Here is a 24,640-nt window from a genome sequence, read left to right as displayed (position 1 = left end):
TTTTGAGCCCCACATTTTTAGCAAAAATAAATAAATAATCATTTGTATTTGTATTTTTTTGGACTTATTCTTTTTTTTATTTTGGCATTAATACGTGTTATATATCAGTTTGCTAACAATATAAACAAATATATAAATTATTGAGTTAATAAAGCAGCACACAAACATGGTCACTATTTTGTTTTCTTGAGGAAGGCAGCTCCAAAATGCAGGTGTTTCAGCCTAGCTCAGTGCTTTCTGTGGTGGTGTGGCAAGCCAGAATCAAATACAGAGCGTTGCGCTGCGATTGGCTCAGTGTTCTGTCACTCCTGAGGACACTGCATCACTGCCAAGTCTAAGGGTAGACCTGACGTCATCATGATTGAACCTTTTTTTTCTGAGTTCCCAGGTGTCTTGAAAGCACCATAAATCCAGAGAATGCCAGACTGATGACAAAGTTTGATGACATAATTTGCCCGCGAAGGACCGCAGCGCCACCTTCCTGTTCAAGTGAGCACAACAATATGAGTCCAAACATGTATTGTATGCTGCTGCATAAAGGATGTAATATACCAGGGAGATATGTTACTGTAGCTAAGAAAGTAATACTAAGTGTATGTTGTGTAGTAAGCTGTTAGTAGCTCATGTCCCTCACCCTAATCATTTGGTCTATTTTCACCTCTTAATTTTACATACTGTTCTGACTTGGTGGTGCACATGTAGCCTATAACCTGTTTTTGAGAAATGTAAGCATAGAATATTGTAAGCGCTTCCATGTCTGCTTATACGCCCCCTTTATTTATCCTATAGTTCTGACTTGGTGTACACTGTAAAGGAGAACACTGTAATGTTCTGAATTCTGTCGCTGTACAATTTCAAATGCAGATCAAATAGTTATATTTTTAAATGTAAATTGTTTAAATTGAACCTTTATTTAACTAGGCAAGTCAGTTAAGAACAAATTCTTAGTTACAATGACTGCCCCTGCCAAACCTGGATGATGCTGGGAAAATTGTGCGCCGCCCTATGGGACTCCCAGTCACGGCCGCATGTCATACAGCCTAGATTTGAACCAGGGACTGTAGTGACACCTCTTGTACTAAGATGCAGTGCCTTAGACCGCTGCGCCACTCGGGAGCCTGAATTTGACTACGTCCGTTCTATCTCACTCATTAATGTCTTAATCGAAATTACGGATTGCTTCTTATCCGCTTGTTGTCCCCTTATGGGGCGGCAGGTAGCCTAGTGGTTAGAGCGTTGGACTAGTAACTGAAAGGTTGCAAGATCGAATCCCCGAGCTGACAAGCTTGTGTTGATCTTTTCAAATCAAATCAAATATTTGTCACGTGCCAAATACACAGGTTTAGACATTATTGTGAAATGCTTACTTACAAGCCCTTAACCGACAATGCAGTTCAAGAAATATAGTTCTTCTTCTAACAATATTTACTAAACAAACTAAAGTAAAAAAATTAATGAAAATAAATCAAATGAACACAATAAAATAACATACCAATAATGAGGCTATACACAGGGGGTACCGGTACCGAGTCAATATGCGCGTGTATGGGTTAGTCGAGGAAATTTGTAATGTGATAATAAACAGCGAGTGGCAGCAGTGTAAAAACAAAGGGGGGGGGGGGGGGGGGGGGTCTTATGGCTTCGGGGTAGAAACTGTTAAAGAGCCTTTTGGTCTTAGACTTGGCGCTCCTGTACCACTTGCTGTGCGGTAGCAGAGAGAACAGTCTACGACTTGGGTGACTGGAGTCTTTGACCATTTTTTTTGGCCTTCCTCTGACACCGCCTAGTATATAGGTCCTGGATGGCTGGAAGCTTGGCCCAGTGCACACTACCGTCTGAAGCGCCTTACTGTCAGATGCTGAGCAGTTGCCATACCAGGCGGTGATGCAATCGGTCAGGATGCTCTCGATGGTGCAGCTGTATAACTTTTTGAGGATCTGGGGACCCATGACAAATCTTTTCAGTCTCCTGAGGGGGAAAAGGTGTTGTCGTGCCCTCTTCACAACTGTCTTGGTGTGTTTGGACCATGATAGTTCGTTGATGATGTGGGCACCAAGGAACTTGAAACTCTCGACCCGCTCCACTTCAGCCCGTCGATGTTAATGGGGCCTGTTCAGCTCTCCTTTTCCTATAGTCCACGATCAACTCCTGTGTCTTGCTCACATTTAGGGAGAGCTTGTTGTCCCGGCACCACACTGCCAGGTCTCTGACCTCCTCCTATAGGCTGTCTCATCTTTGTCTGTGATCAGGTCTACCACTGTTGTGTCGTTAGCAAAGTTAATGATGGTGTTGGAGTCGTGCTTGGCCACGCAGTCGTGGGTGAACAGGGAGTACAGGAGGGGACTAAGCACGCACCAATGAGGGGGCCCAGTGTTGAGGATCAGCATGGTAGATGTGTTCTTGCCTACCCTTACTACCTAGGAGTTAATTTTGTTTAATCCTGTGAGCTTGAAAATGATCATCAGTTTGCTGATAATCTGGTGTCTGATTTCTGTGGATTGCGGGATTTTGTCTTTGACTAAAATTCATTTAAAATTCATTTCAACCCAAAAACAGTTGTTAGCATTTTGTTCGTTAGTCCAGTTACTACAATCCCAGAAAAATGTGCATGTCAGCAGTCGAGTTGTTGAGATGGTGCGCTTCCAGTACAGAGCAAAAACTGTGGTGATTATAAATTATATTCAAATGGCTAAATACTCTTAAGAGGGTTTTGAGTAAAATATCCCTTTTTTAATTGTTTTAATCTTTACTCTCAGCAGGGGGCGCTAATGCCATACACATATACCCAGTCAATGGCAAATATCCAGCAAATAAAACCACTATTGTGTTTGAGTTTGTTTACATGTTTGTGTGGTCTTCATGAATACATTGACGTAAACAATGTGCCTGTATATGTTGAGATATTTAGCACCATGTGTGTCTTTGTGTGTGATTCATTATTTTGCACTGTGGGTGAGTGGGTATCTAATCTGTAAGTGTGTGTCATGTGTGCATCCAAAAGAGTGTGTGTATGTATGTATGTATGTGTCATTTTTTGTCTACATCATTGTGTGTGTGTGTGTGTGTGTGTGTGTGTTACGAGAGAGGTGAGCAAGAGCCAGTTGTCCCAAGGCCATCTGTTTCTCTGTGGGGTGGAGGTGGTGGAGGGGTGGTGATGGTCCTGCTGCTCAGGCCTGCCCCTCGCTGATTGATGATCTCCACTCCCCCGGATTCGACCAGGTCACGACCTCCCACCACTGACCACCCTACAGAGAGAGCTCAAACACACACGCACCCATGCACACAACTCCTATATTTGTTTATACACTACAGTTTATTTTCTAGTTTACCGGGACACACACACATAATAACACACACACTCTCAAATGTATTATACTTCCATGCACACAGTACCCACCCACATGGACCCTCTCAATGTGAACACATACAGTGTGGCTTTGATTCACTCACACACACACACACACACCATTTCCCTTGTGCTTGTCTCTCTGGTGGATGTTTGAATTATAGTTGTGTGGAATGATAAGGTCTTAACTACTTCATGGTTTGGAACTGCAGTGAGTACACACAGTGAGTACAGTACACACAGTGAGTACAGTACACACAGTGAGTACAGTACATACAGTGAGTACAGTACACACAGTGAGTACATACAAGGACTATTTGGCATGCATATATTCTTATTCAAATGAAAGGCACACATATGTTATCCAACACTGAACCAGAGAGAGAGAGCGATGATCACGTATTTCCCACAGATCAGAACTGGACCAGAGAGAGAGAGCGATGATCACGTATTTCCCACAGATCAGAACTGGACCAGAGAGAGAGAGCGATGATCACGTATTTCCCACAGATCAGAACTGGACCAGAGAGAGAGAGAGATGATCACGTATTTCCCACAGATCAGAACTGGACCAGAGAGAGAGAGAGATGATCACGTATTTCCCACAGATCAGAACTGGACCAGAGAGAGAGAGCGATGATCACGTATTTCCCACAGATCAGAACTGGACCAGAGAGAGAGAGCGATGATCACGTATTTCCCACAGATCAGAACTGGACCAGAGAGAGAGAGCGATGATCACGTATTTCCCACAGATCAGAACTGGACCAGAGAGAGAGAGCGATGATCACGTATTTCCCACAGATCAGAACTGTACCAGAGAGAGAGAGCGATGATCACGTATTTCCCACAGATCAGAACTGGACCAGAGAGAGAGAGCGATGATCACGTATTTCCCACAGATCAGAACTGGACCAGAGAGAGAGAGCGATGATCACGTATTTCCCACAGATCAGAACTGGACCAGAGAGAGAGAGCGATGATCACGTATTTCCCACAGATCAGAACTGGACCAGAGAGAGAGAGAGATGATCACGTATTTCCCCACAGATCAGAGACCCACAAAGAATTTGAAAACATATCAAACATTGATAAACTTCCATATCTGTTAGGTGAAATACTGCCCTGTGCAGTAAAGGGCAAGAAAAGGACAATCAGGAGCACATTATAAATACAACCTATCTGTTTATTTATCTGTTCATACTTAAACTACTTGCACATTGTTACGAGACTGTACATAGCCAATAATATAACATTTTAAATATACCCTTTTAAAACTTTTGTGAGTAATTTTGACTAATGTTTCCCTTGTTTATTTCCCTTTGGTTTATTGTCTATTCCATTTGCTTTGGCAATGTAAAGAGAGAGAGAGAGAGAGAGACCAACCTTCTGAGATACTTGTACATATTAACATTACTATATCACATTTTATACAGTGCCTTGCGAAATTATTCGGCCCCCTTGAACTTTGCGACCTTTTGCCACATTTCAGGCTTCAAACATAAAGATATAAAACTGTGTTTTTTTTTGTGAAGAATCAACAACAAGTGGGACACAATCATGAAGTGGAACGACATTTATTGGATATTTCAAACTCTTTTAACAAATCAAAAACTGAAAAATTGGGCGTGCAAAATTATTCAGCCCCCTTAAGTTAATACTTTGTAGCGCCACCTTTTGCTGCGATTACAGCTGTAAGTCGCTTGGGGTATGTCTCTATCAGTTTTGCACATCGAGAGACTGACATTTTTTCCCATTCCTCCTTGCAAAACAGCTCGAGCTCAGTGAGGTTGGATGGAGAGCATTTGTGAACAGCAGTTTTCAGTTCTTTCCACAGATTCTCGATTGGATTCAGGTCTGGACTTTGACTTGGCCATTCTAACACCTGGATATGTTTATTTTTGAACCATTCCATTGTAGATTTTGCTTTATGTTTTGGATCATTGTCTTGTTGGAAGACACATCTCCGTCCCAGTCTCAGGTCTTTTGCAGACTCCATCAGATTTTCTTCCAGAATGGTCCTGTATTTGGCTCCATCCATCTTCCCATCAATTTTAACCATCTTCCCTGTCCCTGCTGAAGAAAAGCAGGCCCAAACCATGATGCTGCCACCACCATGTTTGACAGTGGGGATGGTGTGTTCAGCTGTGTTGCTTTTACGCCAAACATAACGTTTTGCATTGTTGCCAAAAAGTTCAATTTTGGTTTCATCTGACCAGAGCACCTTCTTCCACATGTTTGGTGTGTCTCCCAGGTGGCTTGTGGCAAACTTTAAACGACACTTTTTATGGATATCTTTAAGAAATGGCTTTCTTCTTGCCACCCCTCCATAAAGGCCAGATTTTTGCAATATACGACTGATTGTTGTCCTATGGACAGAGTCTCCCACCTCAGCTGTAGATCTCTGCAGTTCATCCAGAGTGATCATGGGCCTCTTGGCTGCATCTCTGATCAGTCTTCTCCTTGTATGAGCTGAAAGTTTAGAGGGACGGCCAGGTCTTGGTAGATTTGCAGTGGTCTGATACTCCTTCCATTTCAATATTATCGCTTGCACAGTGCTCCTTGGGATGTTTAAAGCTTGGGAAATCTTTTTGTATCCAAATCCGGCTTTAAACTTCTTCACAACAGTATCTCGAACCTGCCTGGTGTGTTGCTTGTTCTTCATGATGCTCTCTGCGCTTTTAACGGACCTCTGAGACTATCACAGTGCAGGTGCATTTATACGGAGACTTGATTACACACATGTGGATTGTATTTATCATCATTAGTCATTTAGGTCAACATTGGATCATTCAGAGATCCTCACTGAACTTCTGGAGAGAGTTTGCTGCACTGAAAGTAAAGGGGCTGAATAATTTTGCACGCCCAATTTTTCAGTTTTTGATTTGTTAAAAAAGTTTGAAATATCCAATAAATGTCGTTCCACTTCATGATTGTGTCCCACTTGTTGTTGATTCTTCACAAAAAAATACAGTTTTATATCTTTATGTTTGAAGCCTGAAATGTGGCAAAAGGTCGCAAAGTTCAAGGGGGCCGAATACTTTCGCAAGGCACTGTACATCTATAGTAATATAGGCCTACACCAAATATGATAACACTGTGCTTTTAGGCCTCTGACCAACAAACCCCATATCTGTTACGTTATGTATTTACTATGCACACCGACATACACACACAAACGCAATCAGCAAGCACTAACAGAGCGACAGGGAATGCTTTTTCTCTCTCTCTCCCTCTCTCATTCCCTCCCTCCTCTCATGTCCTCTCCCTCCCTCCTCTCCTGTCCTCTCCCTCCCTCCTCTCCTGTCCTCTCCCTCCCTCTCTCCTGTCCTCTCTCTCCCCCTCACATGTCCTCTCCCTCCTCTCCTGTCCTCTCCCTCCCCCTCGCCTGTCCTCTCCCTCCCCCTCTTCTGTCCTCTCCCTCCCCCTCTCCTGTCCTCTCCCTCCCTCCCTCCTCTCCTGTCCTCTCCCTCCTTCCTCTCCTGTCCTCTCCCTCCATTCTCTCCTCTCCCTCCCCCTCACCTGTCCTCTCCCTCCCCCTCGCCTGTTCTCTCCCTCCCCCTCACCTGTCCTCTCCCTCCCTCCTCTCCTGTCCCCCCCTCGCCTGTCCTCTCCCTCCCCCTCGCCTGTTCTCTCCCTCCCCCTCGCCTGTTCTCCCCCTCGCCTGTCCTCTCCCTCCCCCTTGCCTGTTCTCTTGATCAATGAGTAAGTTCCAGAGCCACTACTATTAATCAGAGCCTATCGGCTATCTGTCTCCCACAACAACCAATCACAGCAGCCCGACAGCTGGCCCATGACAAATGGAGCTGGGGGAGGGGGGGGGGGGGGGGGGGCACTTTATCTGATCTTAGTCAGGTCACAGCACATCTGCGCTTACAGTTGATTCAAGATGATGATTGAAAAAGCACACAATAATATACACACAAGTGCATAGACAAGTGCACGCTCAGCCACCTTTAAGAGCGCGCACAACCACACACATGCACACGCATGCATGCACGCATTTGGACACAAACAAAGGGACACAGCACACACATTAACTCACATACATTTGGTGCTGCATAAAATAATATCTGTGTATGTAGCCGTAAAGGGACGTTTGCTAGTTTGCATTCCACTGCATCCTCTAGTGCTGTACTTGAAAAATGAATCTGTCACTTGAGGAAGAACTGATCAATGATTCCATGTTCAGCTTGTCTGTTGTTAGGGGTAAACAAACCATGTTCTGTTTCCATGCTGACAGTTCTGAAAACATTCTCAAACAAACACAGATAGACAGCCCCCCCCCCCCCCCCACACACACACACACATATATATACAAATGTATACACACACACTCCCTTCTTGGCCTATGGGCTCCCTAATGCACAGGAGGGCCAATGAGGAGAGCACTCTCTAATTGACTCTGCTTTGTGTACAGTTTTGTTCCTGTTCTCGTGACTGTCTGTGTTGTTACTGAACCTCCAGTCTCCGCTGCACCGTAGAACTACACAATGGCTGTTTCCTGATCATATCTCCTGAAGTGTACACACGTTCACTACTTCTCACAAATCTAAAGACATTGGATTGGTCGAGGCATGGGTTAGAGGGAGGTTTCGCCATATTTCTATATACCAGTCATTTTCTTTCAAATCAGTGGAGGAATGTGAACAAGTGCACACTTTGGGAGGAAGGAGAGAGGTGTCCCACTGTCAATGGAACCAACAGTCACTCTTGTAACGGGGCTAAGCACAACTGTAAACAGTATGATCAACCTGCTGGTTCTGCTATGGCCTCCGTCCTCAAACCTGAGCCTCGATCAAAACAAATAAATGTTTCCTTTGCATCATGACCCATCGCCCAAGATCCATTCAGATATGATTGTTAAGATCAGATGGCATCTCTTGACATTACTTACATTTCTAGCCTGGGTTATCATGGCTCTGGGAGATCTTAATGTGTGACGCAGACCAGGTTCCCGTCAGATTTATGGACCTCTTGACTTCCCTTCTTTCCTTTGCCCCTCTCTTTCTTCTCCCCACATCTGTCCATCTATCATCCCCATGGCCAATGGAAGAGAATTAATCCCTCCATCCCATACCTCACTATCCTGGACAGATGAGAATGTGGAGGAGGGGAGAGAGAGGAGAGGCTTGGATTAGCTTTCATAATATTTCTCCAACATTGAGAGGGAAAAGGAGTCAAATTACACATAATATATGCAGGGTTATCGTTCACTTCTCTTAAGGTGGTCGCTTCTTTGATAATAACAGGTGTGTGTTGGTGTGTGCAGGCCACGGACTATAGCACAATGTGTGATGGCGTGATGTGAGTGTGTTTGTGTATGCATGTGTGTGTTTTGCACATGTGTGTCCTGGGTATTTGAAACATGTAGATGCACAGTACTTCCAAGGTGCATTAAATTACCTCAATGCAAAATTGTTTCACTTCATACCAAACAAATTACATTCTCAACGCTTTGTCTCCTGACCTGGACATAATTTTTTTTTTTAAATAAACATTTAGACAACAGCACACATCCATATAACAACGTAACAACATACAGTATCTAATGCAACACTGTTTAAGCAGCCAGACACACACAGGCACACAAACACCCGGAATTCAATACGAAATTCAATAACCTCAAGACAATCAATTAGTTAATGAGGACATTTAATTACTGCAGTACTGGAGGGCGTCTTTTCATGTAATTGTTTGGGGGAAGGACAGAGCAAAAGAAGGGTATGAAACCTTTAACCAATAGTCAAGGCGCTGTATTGGCCAGTTCTCATCTCTTCCATCCTCACTCCCCCTCCACCCACCTCACCCAAGGCCCAGCCTCCTTCCCCAGCCTTCCCCGAGCAATGACAGGTAGATTAAAGGGCGTGATAGATGTCCCTCTCTCTATCTCCCTCTCTCCATCTCCTCCCTCCCTCGCTCGCTCTCCCTCCATCTATCACTGGACCTGCTGTAATTGCGGCTGCGTCGAGCTGGCACTGCAAGCCTCCATCCATCTCCTTAATAACAAACAGTCATGGAAACGGATGGGGCTCCAGCCCAGACTTAATCTCCATCTATAAGGAGAGTGGAGGAGGGAGGGAGAGAGAGAGAGAAGGAACTAGGGAGAGAAACAGGGGGAGAAAATGAGATAATGGCGAAAGGCAGTGATGACTTCTCCAAACGAAGAGAAACATGAAATGATGGAGGGATGGAGAGGAGAGTAGGGCTTGAGTGGGAGAGAGAGGGGTTATATGTAGTGAATGAAGTACAGTGTCAAACCAGGTGGAGACAGAAATGCAGACAGGCTGAGAGAGAATAAGTTCACAGACAACACTGTACTGTAAGAACATGGTGATGAGAGAGAGAGAGAGAGGGAGAGGGAGAGGGAGAGAGAGAGAGAGAGGGGGGGGTAGAGAGAGAGGGAGAGAGAGGGAGAGGGAGAGAGAGAGAGAGAGAGAGAGAGGGAGAGAGAGAGAGGGAGAGAGAGAGAGAGAGAGAGAGAGAAAGGGAGAGAGAGAGAGAGAGAGAGAGAGAGAATTTATGTCCATGCGGCCAGACAGCCCAGAAACCGGAGAGGCACACGCTCATAAAAAAGCACTCTGCCCCTCCCCTCCGTGCTTTTACCCCTCTCTCTCCCACCTCTTACCCCCTTCTCCCCTTTGGAGAGTGCCGCTCCTTGACTGGCGGGTCACCCCATTCAGATGTTCCCTCTGGACCGTGGGTAACCCAGGGTCAAGGCAACCATATTCCCTTTATGGCGGAGTCAACCGTGTCAACTAGCCTGGGTGGCCAAGGTTACCAAACCAAGGGCAACCGGTGGTGTTTATCCCATTGGCTCTCTCTTCCACAGGCAACCAAAAAATCTGATCTCATCATGAAGAGCCACAGTGGCTCGTGGGTCTGCGTACTGGGTCTGCAAACGGCTCTTAAATGCAAGTTAAACTAAATGCATCGCTGCCCGCAACTGCCCGCCCGTCTAGCGTCACTACTTTGAACGGTTCTGACTTAGAATATGTGGACAACTACAAATACCTAGATAAACTCTCCTTCCAGACTCACATTAAGCATCTCCAATCCAAAATGAAATCAAGAACCTGCTTCCTATTTCGCAACCAAAGCATCCTTCACTCATGCTGCCAAACATGCCCTCGTAAAACTGACTATCCTACCGATCCTCGACTTTAGTGATGTAATTTACAAAATAGCCTCCAACACTCTACTCAGCAAATTGGATGTAGTCTATCACAGTGCCAACCGTTTTGTCACCAAAGCCCCTTATACTACCCACCACTGCGACCTGTATGTTCTCGTTGACTGGCCCTCACTTCATATTCGTCGCCAAACCCACTGGCTCCAGGTCATCAATAAGTCTTTGCTAGGTGAAGCCCTGCCTTATCTCAGCTCACTGGTAACCATAGCAGCACCCACCCATAGCACGCGCTCCAGCAGGTATGTTTCACTGGTCACCCCCAAAGCCAATTCCTCCTTTGGCCGCCTTTCCTTCCAGTTCCCTGCTGCCAATGACTGGAACGAATTGCAAAAATCACTGAAGCTGGAGTCTTATATTTCCTTCACTAACTTCAAGCATCAGCTGTCAGAGCAGCTTACTGATCATTTCCCCTGTACACAGCCCATCTGTAAATAGCCCACTCAACTACCTCATCCCCATATTGTTTTTTATTTTGTTGCTCCTTTGCACCCCACTATCTCTACTTGCACATTCATCTTCTGCACATCTATCACTCCAATGTTTAATTGCTAAATTGTAATTATTTCGCCACTATGGCCTATTTATTACCTTACCTCCCTAATCTTACTACATTTGCACACACTGTATATAGATTTTTCTATTGTGTTATTGACTGTACATTTGTTTATCCCATGTGTTGCTCTATGTTGTTTGTGTCGCACTGCTTTGCTTTATCTTGGCCAGGTCGCAGTTGTAAATGAGGACATGTTCCTAACTGGCCTACCTGGTTAAATAAAGGTGAAATAAAACTTTAAACATTTAAAAAATATTCACATCCAAGACCCACACATGCAGCCAGTGTCGGCCGCAAACATTTTAGCGGCACCCCTCTTGACAGCAGACAATTAATGTTGAAGTTTTAGAGTTCATTCCTGCACATTTTGCCATGGGATGTTGATCAAATGTAGCAGTTTTAAAGCAGGTTTGCAGCAATTCTACACATTTTGCACTTGGAAGTAGAGAACATTTTGCAGTTTTAAAGCAAGTTTGCTGCTTTGAAAGGGGGCGGAGAGATGATTTTGCTATTTTATAACTAATTTTCTGCAATTCTACACATTTTGCCATGTGGTGGAGAGAAAGGTTTGGCGTTTTTAATATGATATCTGAGTGAGAGTGACTAACAAAATCAATGGTGGCGTCCCCGGGCGGGATTACAACCATGATTACTACAAGTTAAGATAGCTGGCCAGACTAACTTACTTAGAACTGCTGATGCACAACCAAATTTTGATATTGCATCTTGTGTATTCTACTATTCTAACTCAACAGTAATTTCTTCTAAATCTGCAGGCCTACAAAAGGGGGGCCACCGTCAGTTGCACATCCATGGTCTATGTTGTCATGTTCACAAACGACTAGATCACTACACATCTGATATTTCCTTATGTACATATGTGCACCTGTGCTATCTACGTGATCTAGAAGCAACGATAATATATATATAAACACTCAAAGTGAAGGCTACGCAGTATAAATCATGACTATATGGACCACAGAAGTTTTGTATTGCCATGAATGTAGAGGGAGAGAGTCCAGCTAGAGATAGGCCTAGTGTTGATAATGAGGAGATGCCTTTGGATACAATAGGAGTGTATTCATTAGTGCACATTGCAGTAGACTTTAGCGAAATGTTTTGTAACAGAAAAGGTTTTGCATCGAAAACAAGAGATTCTTATTGGACAAGTTCAGGTTAGTCCCTCCCTGTTTGCTTCTGTTTGGTTCCTAGTGAATACACCACAGTAGATTGTGGACGAGGATATCTCTCTATGGGCTGGCTGATGTACAGGTCCAGTAGGGGAGGAGAGTTTGCACAATGTCCCTAAAAAGCCATTCGATCATGTTGAGCATGTCGACATTTGGTTAAGAAACAATTCTCAAATCACAAAAATAGACAAACAGATGCACATTGACAGGCAAACCGGTACACATTCACACCCAAGCGCACACTCACACACACACACACAGGCAGTCTTGTATAACGGACCTTGTGGGGACACAATTCAGTCCCATTCAAAATCCTATTAACCCTAAACCTAACCCTAGCTCCCCACAAGTATAGTTAAACACGCCCACCTTTTTCATTATCTCCTGTTGTTGTTTCCTGCTCAGCCACTCTCTGCTCTTTAGCCTTGGGCAATGCCTGCAGTAAGCATTGCTTTGAATCACGAGCACCTTGGCATTGACCCCCCCCCCCCCCCCCCCCCCCACACACACACACACACACACACACACACACACACACATGCACAGCAGCAGCCGCTCCAACCCTGACAGGGCCTGACAAACAACTGCAGCAGCCTTGCCATATAGGCTACTCAGAACTATTCCTTCTAGCATCCTCTCCATACACTGAAAATATTGTGTATATAGTGTGACGTCCTTAGTACACCAGCATCCTTGTCAAAAGATTCTGACCTCTTGCCTGAATTGTATAAGTTGGCTGGACTTAAGCTTTGTTCACACTGCAGGCCTTGACACTCAAATCAGCTTTGTTTTTCAAATCCGTTTTGGAATACTGACTGTCCAAACAGCAAGTTACAAGTGATCAAATCGGATGTGTGTGTTCAGATAGCAGTCATTTGCTGACATGGCTACACTGGTTGTCATAGTAATGGCAGTTGTATGCGCAGTGGTGTAGGCCGATTGGTGGTGGTGCTCCTGCTTCCTATCACTCAGAAGTTATGTAGCAAGCTAAGGTGACAACAATGCCTGTCCATGGACGTTTCCCTGTTGCTTTGCATGTTCAAAATCATAGTGTAAGGACACATTTTAAAGCCTCAAAGGATAAGACGATCCAACTTTCAAAATGAGTCGTTTTTGGCTAGCCACAGCAGTCAACTAGCTAGCTAGGTAGCTGTTTAACTTTCTAGCACATTAACTCATTTGTTTGTAAACAATTAACAAGGTACCACGTGTTCTTGTCAAAACAGTCGACAGAGTAGCTAGCAAGCAACAAAATATGCAAGATAACAGTCTAAAAACCTCTTGAGGGCAAATATATCAGATTTGACTGTTCAGACACAAGTCACATGGCCAGGAACCAGATTTGTATCTGATTACAAACTACCTACAAAGGTTGTTTGTCATGTGTATTGAAATATCAGAATCCATGTGCTTTTTGGCTGTTCAGACTGCAGGAAAAATAACAGATTTCATCAGATATGCAAAAAAAATAGGAATTGAGTCACTTCAAACTGCCAGTGTGAACAAGGTTTAAGAGATGAGGGTATAAATGGGCAATCTGCAATTGGCTACATCAATTTTTGGACCTTTAAATGAATTATATATAGGCTACCATTGACTATTGAAGGCCTCATGGCCTGAGTTCAACGGTTGCACCCCAACAGAACCCCAAATATCTGTAAACAATATAATTGTAAACAAACACTGTATCGCCTCAAAACATGGCTAAAACTATAATTTAGTTATCATGGATGGTCAGTCCTTAGCATCCATAGCTTTATCTATGAAATTAAGAGGGGCTACATTTATTTAGCCCCATTTCTCAGCTGTAGACCAAATCAGTGGCAGGGTGGTCGCTTTGTTGTTGTTTCAACTGCAGATTCCCTATTTAAGTCCCGAGGCTTTACCTCTAAAGTCACTGCATTGGTGTCAGAAATGGGATGACATGGACTTCATTGACGCACAAGGGTGTGCTTTCCCGAAGGATAGTGATGCATCCCTACAACACCAGCAACCTCATCAAGATGTTTGGATCTTGCACAATAATGGCTTGGATGTTGGACTGACAAAGATAAGGTCATAAAGAAAAAATAAAGAAAAAAGCCAAATATAAAACAATCACAATAGGACTGCACCTGGATGTATCAATTAATCAGTTCATCAATTAGAAATATCCTATTAGGCGGTCTATTTTCCTGTCCGTTCACATTTTTCATTGATGCTATGGATTCGATGTTAGAGGGGTCTAAAGGCTATGATCATCGTCATAGGAATTAACCTCCCGCCGTGTTAAAAGGCCACAGGTTCGTTGATGTTACGGCGCTCAAAGGCTGCACAGCAAATCACGCCCGACGCCGCCCGCGGTGAAGACTTGCCCCGGCCCATGTGGCCGCAACCGCGCTGCCGATTGAAGTTCGGCCGCCTGTTGGTTCCTCGCCGCGTGAGAGGGGAAAGAGAACCGTTTTGAATAATTATTATGTTACTTAAGAGTAATTTACAACACAAGACGAGGTCCACTGAGCTGTGAAAGTTTTCCCTCCAGTTAGAATGAGACGAAAGGTAGCCTGGTTTTACACATCTTCAGATCAATAAAATGGCCAGCTGTTACAAGCAAAGTGGGGACATTTGGCCAGTTTAATGGAGAATTGAATTGAATTTATTTTATTTTGGGGAACATACATATACAACAACATGTACAATGTGGACCCAGAGGATATCACTTGAAAGTATTAATTAAAACGCTTGTTTCCAAAAGTGGTCCTCGATGGTAAAAACAATAACATATGTAACAAAGATATATTACATTAAGTCAAAAAAACAAAAAGCACTACTATAGTCATTATCAGCCAATAAATGTATTGTCATAGGTCTTCCCTACTGAAAATGATTTATGACCTGATTTGCCATCCTAAAATAATGTTATCTTGCGTAAAACTATAGGATATCTTGCGTAGAACCAATGTCTGAGACATTTAATAGCCTCGTCTATAATTACTTACTGTATATGTTACCAAAATGCACTGTGGTGGGTTGTTCCAGGGTTGTTAAATTAACCTGGCTATACAGAAATGTATCTGAATCCTGAATTGTGCGGCTAATAACCAACATGTCAATAGCCTATCAGAAAGAATCATCAGCATTTTATATGAATTTTACTTACTTTGACATGCTACTAAAAACAACAAATGCAGTCACTGAGAGTTGGGATACCCCAGATGCTTGAGGAAAGTGTTGGAAACAATATGAACATTATTTCCAATACCAATAACGGTTGTATGGTGCTCATTAATAAATGCGCGCACTATCCTGCAGATTATGGAATATGAAGAAAAGTCTGTGTTCGACTTCACATCTTCGAGTTATCAGACCTTATATTGTCATGGCTCAGCAACCGTGAACGGGAGCGAATAAACTGTGCTAATGCATGCTACGTGAGTGTAGTGCGTGCCATTGGAATAAAACGAGGGGATCCTGCGTTTGTAATGCGCGAGTGTGTGTGAAAAGAAGGTGGGGGTGAGAGACCCCGTCGTGTTTTGACCCCCCAAACAACTCCCGACCACCATCTCTCCCCACATAGTCTCTGCCTATCTCAATGTTTAAAGCAACATCACTCAAGTCGCTGTGACATTTTCCAGCCTGCCGCGACAGTCCATGGACAGCGAGAACGGCCAAAAAGGACGCTACTTCTCCTCGCCAAGCATCTCGCCCGCGAGCCGGACCCAAAAACATAACGTGCGGACCTACCACAACGCTCTCGAAACCGAAGCCCATGCAGGATATCTCGAGCACGGCCTGAGAGTGACTATAGCCTATACGTCAAATCTAGGTTTCGGTGGGATATTTTATGGAATCATATTTTTCTAAAATAGTGTATTGTATTTCTGTAATCTTTGATGCCTGCATGTAACAGCCTAATGGTTGATGTATTCTTATTAGTGATATATATTAAATACACATCGTTTTTATGGTCGTGGACCTCTAAGTTTGGATCATAAAGCTGCTTGCTTGCAATAAAAGTAACGATTCGATTTACTTCGGAAATATATGTAGCCTATTGTAGCCCATAGTAGCCTCGGCTATTGGTGTAGCCTAATTATGGTATACACTCTGGTTCAGCTGTTCATTTTTTCTAACCAACCCCCTTGTAAATAATGATGAGACTTAAGTGTTTGATGCTTCAACTGTTATAATTCCACCTCTATTAGTTTATTAAAGAGCGCATTCTTTTCCTCAGATCATCTGGATACAGGAGGCAGAACGCCTGCGCTGGACAGCGGGTCTGGTCTCATCCTTCCCGGAGTAGGATTGGCTTCCGTGTCGCATGGATAAGAGGGTAGGATGGCTGTTTACTCTATTCTACTGCATCCTTTACACTCACTCATCATTTGTAGTATCACAGTAGTCTGTATCATTCTCTCCAGATAATAATCTTGCTAGTTTGGTTGTTATGTAGCATTTTGCCTCTATGCTCGGTCCTTACGCTTTGACGTAGCGCCCCTCGCTGCCTGTCTAGACTCTCTCCCTGTCCTCCCTCGCGTAGGCCACAGCTCCCAGCTATACAGGGCCAATGAAGGCAGCAGCAATATGTCAAGGAGTTCACATCAATGTATTAAGGAATAACCTTATTGACATAATTGTGCATGCTCTAAATATTCCTAAATAGACTGACCTGACCTAAACGATTAGGGTCGTGTTGATATAATGTCAAGTAGCCTAGTTTGAAATGTGGAAATAGCCTATACATTTCATATAGGCTACATAGTGGCCTATACATTTCATATATTATCTTGCTTATAAATTAGCTGTTAACTTTTCTTTATCTTTCAATATAGGGTCACGTATAAGTGAACAACTGTCAGAATGATACTATTCTCATTGTTTTACAAGAGCTTTAGGACTATAAACATATAATCAAATCAAATTGTATGAGTCACATGCACCGAATACAACAGGTACATTTCACCTTACTGTGAAATGCATACTTACGAGCCCCTAACCAACAATGCCGTTTAAAAAATACGAGTAAGAATAAGAAATAAAAGTAACAATTAAAGAGCAGCAGTAAAATAACAATAGCGAGACTATACACAGGGTGGTACCGATAGAGAGTCAATGTGCGGGGCACGGGTTAGTTATTAAGGTAATATGTACATGTAGGTAGAGTTATTAAAGTGACTATGTATAGATGATAACAACAGAGTAGCAGCGGTGTAAAAGAGGAGGGGGGCAATGCAAATAATCTGGGTAGCATTTTGATTAGATGTTCAGGTGTCTTATGGACTATATAGCTCTTATATAGGGTGTAAAAACTCTATTGATAACCATAAACGTTTATCTGGGTTTCAATATGTATAGTGTAATATTTGAAATACAGTATATTTAAAACTGAGAAATGTGTGTTTCCTGCTGGAATGAATAGTCGATTATTGGACTAATAAAAGTGGTTGTGAAAGTGGAAAGACATGATATGTCCATATCAGCATGATGTGTAGTGAGGAGGTCGAGGAAGAAGAGAGACAGGTGAGGCAGACCAAGTCGCTAAGTAGGTCAACTCTTTTGCTTTCGTGAGTCGGCGGCTCGCGGATCCCGTTGCTATGTGTACTGAGCTACTCTTTCCTATTCCTAAAGATAATTGCCATAGTAGGCTACTTTGTATCACACACACACTTAACACACACACACACACACACACACACACACACCAATAACCTGCTGAATATCTACCACATTTTAGAGTAACTTGTCAAACACCCACGCAGTGAACTATTGCTCTTTTCTGTATCTCTCTTGTTGTTTAATTAAAACGGAAAAAAAGGTAATAGGTCAGATGAAATTTAGGCTATTTGTTATCTGTGTTGTAATAACACGTTCGGCTTGCAGTTGAGTGAGGAAAGACATTTTTGATATGTCATATAGGCTGGGTGTCAACAGCTTCGGGTCGTGCAAATCAAAGTAACATTTCAGGATAGGATTTTTCGTGTTTTCTGTAATTAGGCCTACAGGTGACAATTACGCACTCGCTTTTCATTGATATTTTACATTTGATTTTCGTTATATTAGTGTAATCCTGTTAAGAATGTCGTAATTTGCGCTAATTAAAGTCAACAAAACGGGTACTTTATTTGTCAAATTCGATTACAATTCAGACATAGGCTACTTTAGTTCACTGAAACAAGGTCAAGAAAATGTATCAGTCAATTATCCATAATTAGCCCAATTCTGGTTATATGCACCAAAGGGAAGTGAATTTGATAAAATTATATATGTTGTGCCATGTACTGTAAAATATACAGTTTTATCCCACTGTTTACAATTGGTGGCACTTGCCTGTCATTCGAGCATATTGCTATTAGGCTACCTTTAACGGAAAGAAAATAGATCCGTTTGGAAACCTGTAGAGCTTTCTGTTTTTGCATAGACTATCTACGTGTATTAGGCCTACATGTATACTAAATAGAAAACTATTGTCACAAACTCTATCATTTTTTATTGGAATAAGCGGGGTGTTGGGACAACGTAGGATACAAATTTACATTTACGTAGGCCCACCCATTGTTGCTTTTTATTTTGAACATATTTTCTCCTTGAGAATAGTGAAACTGTTGAATGGCTTTGGAAATACAGGCTAAAGGCGAATGTTTGCAAACTTTGTTTTTGCCAACAGGCAATCTGGTGGAAAGTGATTTGTATGTATTGAATATATTGCACATTGCAAGTTCAAACAAGACTTTGAATAGTTTCTTCAATCTGATTTATTAAGTAAAACAACTGCAAGAACAATATGAAGGATGCGCCTTTAAATATGAAAGATGCGCATGCTGCTATGTATCCATCCACTGGTCTGTGGTTAATTGTTAGCATGAATATTTCTAATATATGTAATAGCCTATGTGGTAAAAAAAAAACATGTTCAAATTAGTTGCCGAGAAAATTAAATGATATAGCTTATGCCTATATATTCTTATAGAAAACTAAGCTCTCTCTTTGAGCTATCATGATAAATACGAGGATTGCAGTTAATTATAATCGTATGAACATTGTAAGTGTTTCTCACATTTGAAGCTCAGCCTCATGCCTTTTGGGACAATTTGAAGAATTCGTCATGTTGATTTCGATGCTTTGATCGGTTGACGCACAGCGGCTACAGTCGCATTGTAATCGGAGAGCTCGTGTAAAGAAAGGCGCGGAATCTGATATTGGCGATTGCGTTAATAGCGAGTATCCATGAAATAAAAGGTGGCCAGACAAAAACCGCAGAGCAGGTGCACGCTGTGATCACGCAGCCATATGGGACTATGATTGGCCATACTTTAATCCAGGAGAAAACCGCTGGCTTTTGATGACAGGAGAAAAGCCTTGGAGACTGAAGTCAGCTGCAGTTGAACACACATCAGCTCTGTGAGGTTGAGAGAGAGATATGAGACTGACAGAGTGTGTGAGAGATAGAGAGCATAGGCTCATGTTTATGTATGAATCTGTGTGTGTTTGTTTAACTCATGTCAATTGTCCCAGTGTGGATGTCGCTTTTCCCTCTGAAAAACTGCTCAGCAAGGAGCCTCTAGTCAGAAAATTAGCTACAGCTTCGAAGTGATCTGCTTCCATATTCACAGGGGGCCACATCTCCTAATTTCTCTCTCTCTTTCTTTCATTCTTGCTCTTACGAACGCACACACACACACACACACACACACACACACACACACACACACACACACACACACACACACACACACTCTCTCTCTCTCTCTCTTTCTCCACAATAAAGTGCAGATGATTCAAATACACCCCAACACACATGTTCAATATGTTATGTCTCTCCCTCTGTTCCTCAGTATGAAGACCTGGTGCACTACTCAGGGTCAGAGGGCATGCCCGTGGGGGGGTATGGAGAGGTCATGAGGTCACTGCACCCCCCTCACTATGGCCACACTGTCCCAGATTCCCTCAAACACCACAGGGACCAGATCTATGGGTGAGCAGAAAATAACTATTTCACTGCAGTTTGTGTTTGTTAGATTTCTTTTTCATTCTAACAGTATGCATGTATATTTACTGTCAGTGTGCTCTGTGCCTATATACATTTGCATCGATGTGTGTGTGTGTATTGTGTACATGCATGTGTGTGAGGACAGCGAGAGAGAGAGAGAGAGTGTGTGTGTGTGTGTGCGCCTATGTTAACTGTGTGTGTTCTGTGTGCACAGTCATCCCCTGTTTCCATTGCTGGCCCTGGTGTTTGAGAAGTGTGAGCTGGCCACCTGTTCCCCGCGGGACATCACATCCCACTCAGTCCCTCCCCACCTCCAAGGCCTGACCAATCACAGTGATGTATGCTCCTCAGACTCCTTCAACGATGACATCGCAGCCTTCGCCAAACAGGTGAGTTACATCTCCACGAGCCAATCAGAGAACAACTGTGTACTGTATGTGTGATGTATCATAGTGACAAGGATTCATGATTAGATTAGATTTTAGATTAGAAGTTTAATAGTCACATGTACAGGGTTGCAGGTGTAATTACAGGGTACAGGGGAAATGGTAAGCTCCGAGCTCCAACCATTATCCAAATGACTGTGGACGCCTTTCCTTGTGTGTTTCAGATTCGCTCAGAGAAGCCCATTTTTTCTACAAATCCTGAACTGGACAACCTGGTATGAAATTAAATACACATGTGTATACTTTAATAAATGCTTATTGCGTACATGTAGCGACACACAGTAACTTCGAAATCGATTAAGAATAACTCAATACACATGTTTTTCAGTCATAGTAACAGCTACCAATCTGTTCTTCTCCTCAGATGATCCAGGCCATCCAGGTCCTACGTTTCCACCTGTTGGAGCTGGAAAAGGTGTGCTTCTTCACTCATCTAAAATATATTCTCTCTCTCTCTCTCTCTCTCTCTCTCTCTCTCTCTCTCTGTCTCTCTCTCTGTCTCGCTCTCTCTCTCTCTCTGTCTCTCTCTCTCACGCTCGTTCTCTCTCTCTCTCTCTCTCTCTCTCTCTCTCTCTCTCTCTCTCTGTCTCTCTCTCTCGTTTTCTCTCTCTCTCTCTCTCTCTCTGTCTCTCTCTCGCTCTTGCTCTCGCTCTCGTTCTCTCTCTCTCTCCTCTTACCCTTTAATATTCAGACTAGTGACTGCTGACTGCAGGCAAACCAGGTATGATCAGCCATCACACACCTAAACCACACAGTACTATACTATTTCCTGACACCACCTGTTCTCCCTCTTCCTCGTCTTCTATACTCCAGGTTCATGACCTGTGTGATAACTTCTGCAATCGCTACATCACCTGCCTGAAGGGCAAGATGCCCACAGACCTGATTCTGGATGACAAGGAGGGCGGGCCCAAGTCCGACGTGGAGGATTTCACTGGCTCCTGCACTAGTCTGTCAGAACAGGTAGGTGACGATTGGCTAGCAGATTTCACACTATATCTCTCTCTCAATATGTCTCTGAAAAAGACACTGATGAAGCCCTGTCGGGCAAAACACTTGTCCCTAAAGAGGGAATAAATGTTGCTTTCTTTGACTACAAGTACTGAGTCTTCATTCTCCCTTTCATCTCAATATGTTTCTCTCTCTTTCCTTCCTGCGCTCTCTGTAGAATCAGTCGTGGTTGCGGGATCCAGATGACTGTGCGTCCACTCCGCTAGGGACCCCTGGCATGTCGTGTGGCCTGCCTTCACACAGCACAGACAACTGCAGCGATACGGGTACCTCTAACACACTAACTCATACACACGCCTGCATAAACACACACTTGTCTTTTCAAACACTCATGCTAACAACATAATCGACATACGCAAATAAACCTGACATCAGTTGGACATGTTAACGCACGCACGCACGTAATGCCATATCTCTATTGTCCTCTGGCAGGGGATGGTTTGGATGGGGGCGTGGCCTCCCCCAGTACGGGAGAGGAGGACGATACGGACCGAGACAGAAGGAACAACAAGAAGAGGGGCATTTTTCCCAAACTGGCAACCAACATCATGAGGGCATGGCTCTTCCAGCATTTATCGGTGAGAAAAGAGAGACAGTAGAAAGAATAGTGAGAGAAGAATGACAGATAGAAGCAGAGAAAAGCAGAGGGGAGCCGAGAGGAGAGGAACGAGGGAGAGGAAGAAGGGGATATCGTTCACATAATGCAAATAAATTAGTGGAAAATGGAATGAAATGACAGAGATAATGTGTGAATAAGAGGTTCAATATTGAATAGTTCTGAACAGAGAGAGAACAATTTATGGTGAATTGAAGTCATTCTGATAATTAGCAGTTATATTGGAAAAACTCTGAAATCATTCTCATTAATTATGACTGTGTGTGTGTGTGAGAGAGAGAGAGAGAGATGAATTCAGATGTAATGTCAGTCATTAGTATTCATCTAACGGTTGTAGAACTCCCTTATTTACATGCTTTGGGTTTTTAATTCTACATGGATACTTGTGGAGCCATTTGTGTGTGGTGTATGTGTGAGCCAAAATGATACATTTGATGATTTTATGCAGTAATAATCTATGCCAAAAGCAAAGGCTAGACATGCTCTTGCTGAATCTCAACCAGTTTGGCAAATACATAATGCCCTTGTTCTGAATGTCCCTTCCCAGCACCCATACCCCTCAGAGGAGCAGAAGAAGCAGCTGGCACAGGACACAGGCCTGACCATCCTGCAGGTCAACAACTGGTCAGTACCCCCCTGATCAATAACCAATGATCAGCTGTGTTTTACTACTGTACTGTGTCCCTCGTCGACCTGGACCTTAGCATGACCTCCTCTGACCCCATCAATACTGATCAATCCATTATCACCCAGAGATCCATACTCCCTCTGTCCTAATGTGGATTGACTGTGAACCATGAAGGGGTTAAGTGGTTGTAAAAGTGAAAGGTTAATATTCCCAGAGTTAGTCCTTTTCTCCATTAACTGACTCTGCTTCCATTCAATTCTCCTCCTCTTTGTGTTCTCCGCTCCTATTCTCCCTCTTTTTCATATCCCCTCCTTCCTCTCCAGGTTTATCAATGCAAGACGGAGAATAGTACAGCCCATGATTGACCAGTCAAATCGCTCAGGTAATAATTACCACTGTATTCCCTCCTCTAATGTATTGTTACTGATGTAGCTATACATTCCTAGGTTGTATTGATGCTATAGGTGTGTATTTTGAATGCATATGTGTGTAGCTGATCGATATTCACAGTCAGGTTAGGGGAATGATGTGCGTGTGTGTTTGGTTGACCAGGTCAAGGTGGTCCTTACAGCCCAGAGGGAGCAGCACTGGGGGGCTACGGACTGGACGGCCAAGCCCACCTGGGTCTCAGGGCAGCAGGTAAGAGACAGAGATAAGGACGACTGGGTCATGTTCATTAGGCAACTAAGAGAAGAAAACGGACTGAAGCAGGGAGGCAGTACCAGAACTCCAATAAGAAATGCTCTTTTCCATTTTCCCATTTGAAAAGGTTTTGCTATGGTGTGCCAGACTGAACATGACCCTAGTGCATGTGGTATGTTGTTGTACAGTACCTCCTAATATAAATTCCTCTCTCTCGCGCTCTGTCTCGATCTCTCACTCTCTCCCTCTCCACAGGTCTTCAGGGGATGCCGTCTCTTCCCGGAGAGTACCCCGGGGCCCTGCTGTCCCAGTCTGGCTACCCCCACGCCGGCCCGTCCCTGCACCCCTACCCCGGCCCCCACCCCGCCATGCTGCTGCACCCGCCGCCCCACCCCCACCCCGCCGATCCCCTCATAGGCCAGGGCCTGGACATACACGCCCACTAACTGAGAAGGAAGGGTGTGAAGGAGAGGGGAGAGAGGGGCCATCCTGAGGGAGATAGGGGCTCACACACACGCCACACGCTAACTACGACAGCATGGCGCAAGTCCAAATGTTTACATTCCCGCCGTAAGACACTGACTTCCACAGTCACTCAACCCACTCAAGCCATTGTCTGCAACATGCATACATCCCTTAACATACCACCGCTGGCCCCTCTTATACCATCAATAACATACTTACATTCCATCTCAGACGTAGACAAAGACACACACCACACTGAGCCCCTGAGTGTGAGCCAAACCCACTTCAGGGTGGAAGAGGCAAGCGTCCTCAGCCCCTCTACATACTCTATGGTGACAGTGAGCTGTCTGACTCCCAGGATAGCGCCCCCTCTAGGAGCATAGAGGAACACCCAGCACGGACCACTGACCAGCCAACTTGCCTCTCTCTCCCACCTGGCCTACTGGCCAACCAAACGGAAAGACGGAAGGACACAGGTCAGACACACAGCTCCCGATCTGCCTGGGTCACCTTAACCTCCATAACTCTTATGACCTCACACAGCCCAGGCTTGAAGCGTTGTGATTGGACAGAACACCAGTGATA

At 43.8% G+C, this 24,640-nt stretch overlaps 1 protein-coding gene across 1 annotated transcript; it reads left to right on the top strand.

Annotated features, from left to right (window-relative positions):
• Positions 1 to 15,860: 15,860 nt before the first annotated feature.
• LOC139382543 (homeobox protein meis3-like) lies at positions 15,861 to 24,036 on the top strand. The gene is made up of 13 exons (XM_071126644.1): positions 15,861 to 16,092; positions 16,495 to 16,593; positions 20,093 to 20,232; positions 20,462 to 20,636; positions 20,858 to 20,908; positions 21,058 to 21,108; positions 21,507 to 21,656; positions 21,862 to 21,970; positions 22,137 to 22,282; positions 22,868 to 22,944; positions 23,272 to 23,330; positions 23,501 to 23,587; positions 23,846 to 24,036. Exons 2-13 carry the CDS (start codon positions 16,582 to 16,584, stop codon positions 24,034 to 24,036), a joined length of 1,248 nt encoding a protein of 415 aa, XP_070982745.1. The 5' UTR covers positions 15,861 to 16,092; positions 16,495 to 16,581.
• The last annotated feature ends 604 nt before the right edge of the window (positions 24,037 to 24,640 follow it).

The sequence above is a fragment of the Oncorhynchus clarkii genome, chromosome 24, assembly GCF_045791955.1.
Source record: "Oncorhynchus clarkii lewisi isolate Uvic-CL-2024 chromosome 24, UVic_Ocla_1.0, whole genome shotgun sequence".
Classification (NCBI taxonomy): Eukaryota; Metazoa; Chordata; class Actinopteri; order Salmoniformes; family Salmonidae; genus Oncorhynchus; species Oncorhynchus clarkii.
Note: the sequence above shows the minus strand (reverse complement) of the source record. Positions and strands in the feature narration are given on the sequence as shown.

Bases quoted from the DNA above. Each gene is read 5' to 3' on its own strand.
- LOC139382543 (XM_071126644.1), top strand. The intron at 20,233-20,461 runs GTGAGCAGAAAA...CTGTGTGCACAG, and splicing joins CACAGGGACCAGATCTATGG to TCATCCCCTGTTTCCATTGC. The intron at 22,283-22,867 runs GTGAGAAAAGAG...GTCCCTTCCCAG, and splicing joins GGCTCTTCCAGCATTTATCG to CACCCATACCCCTCAGAGGA.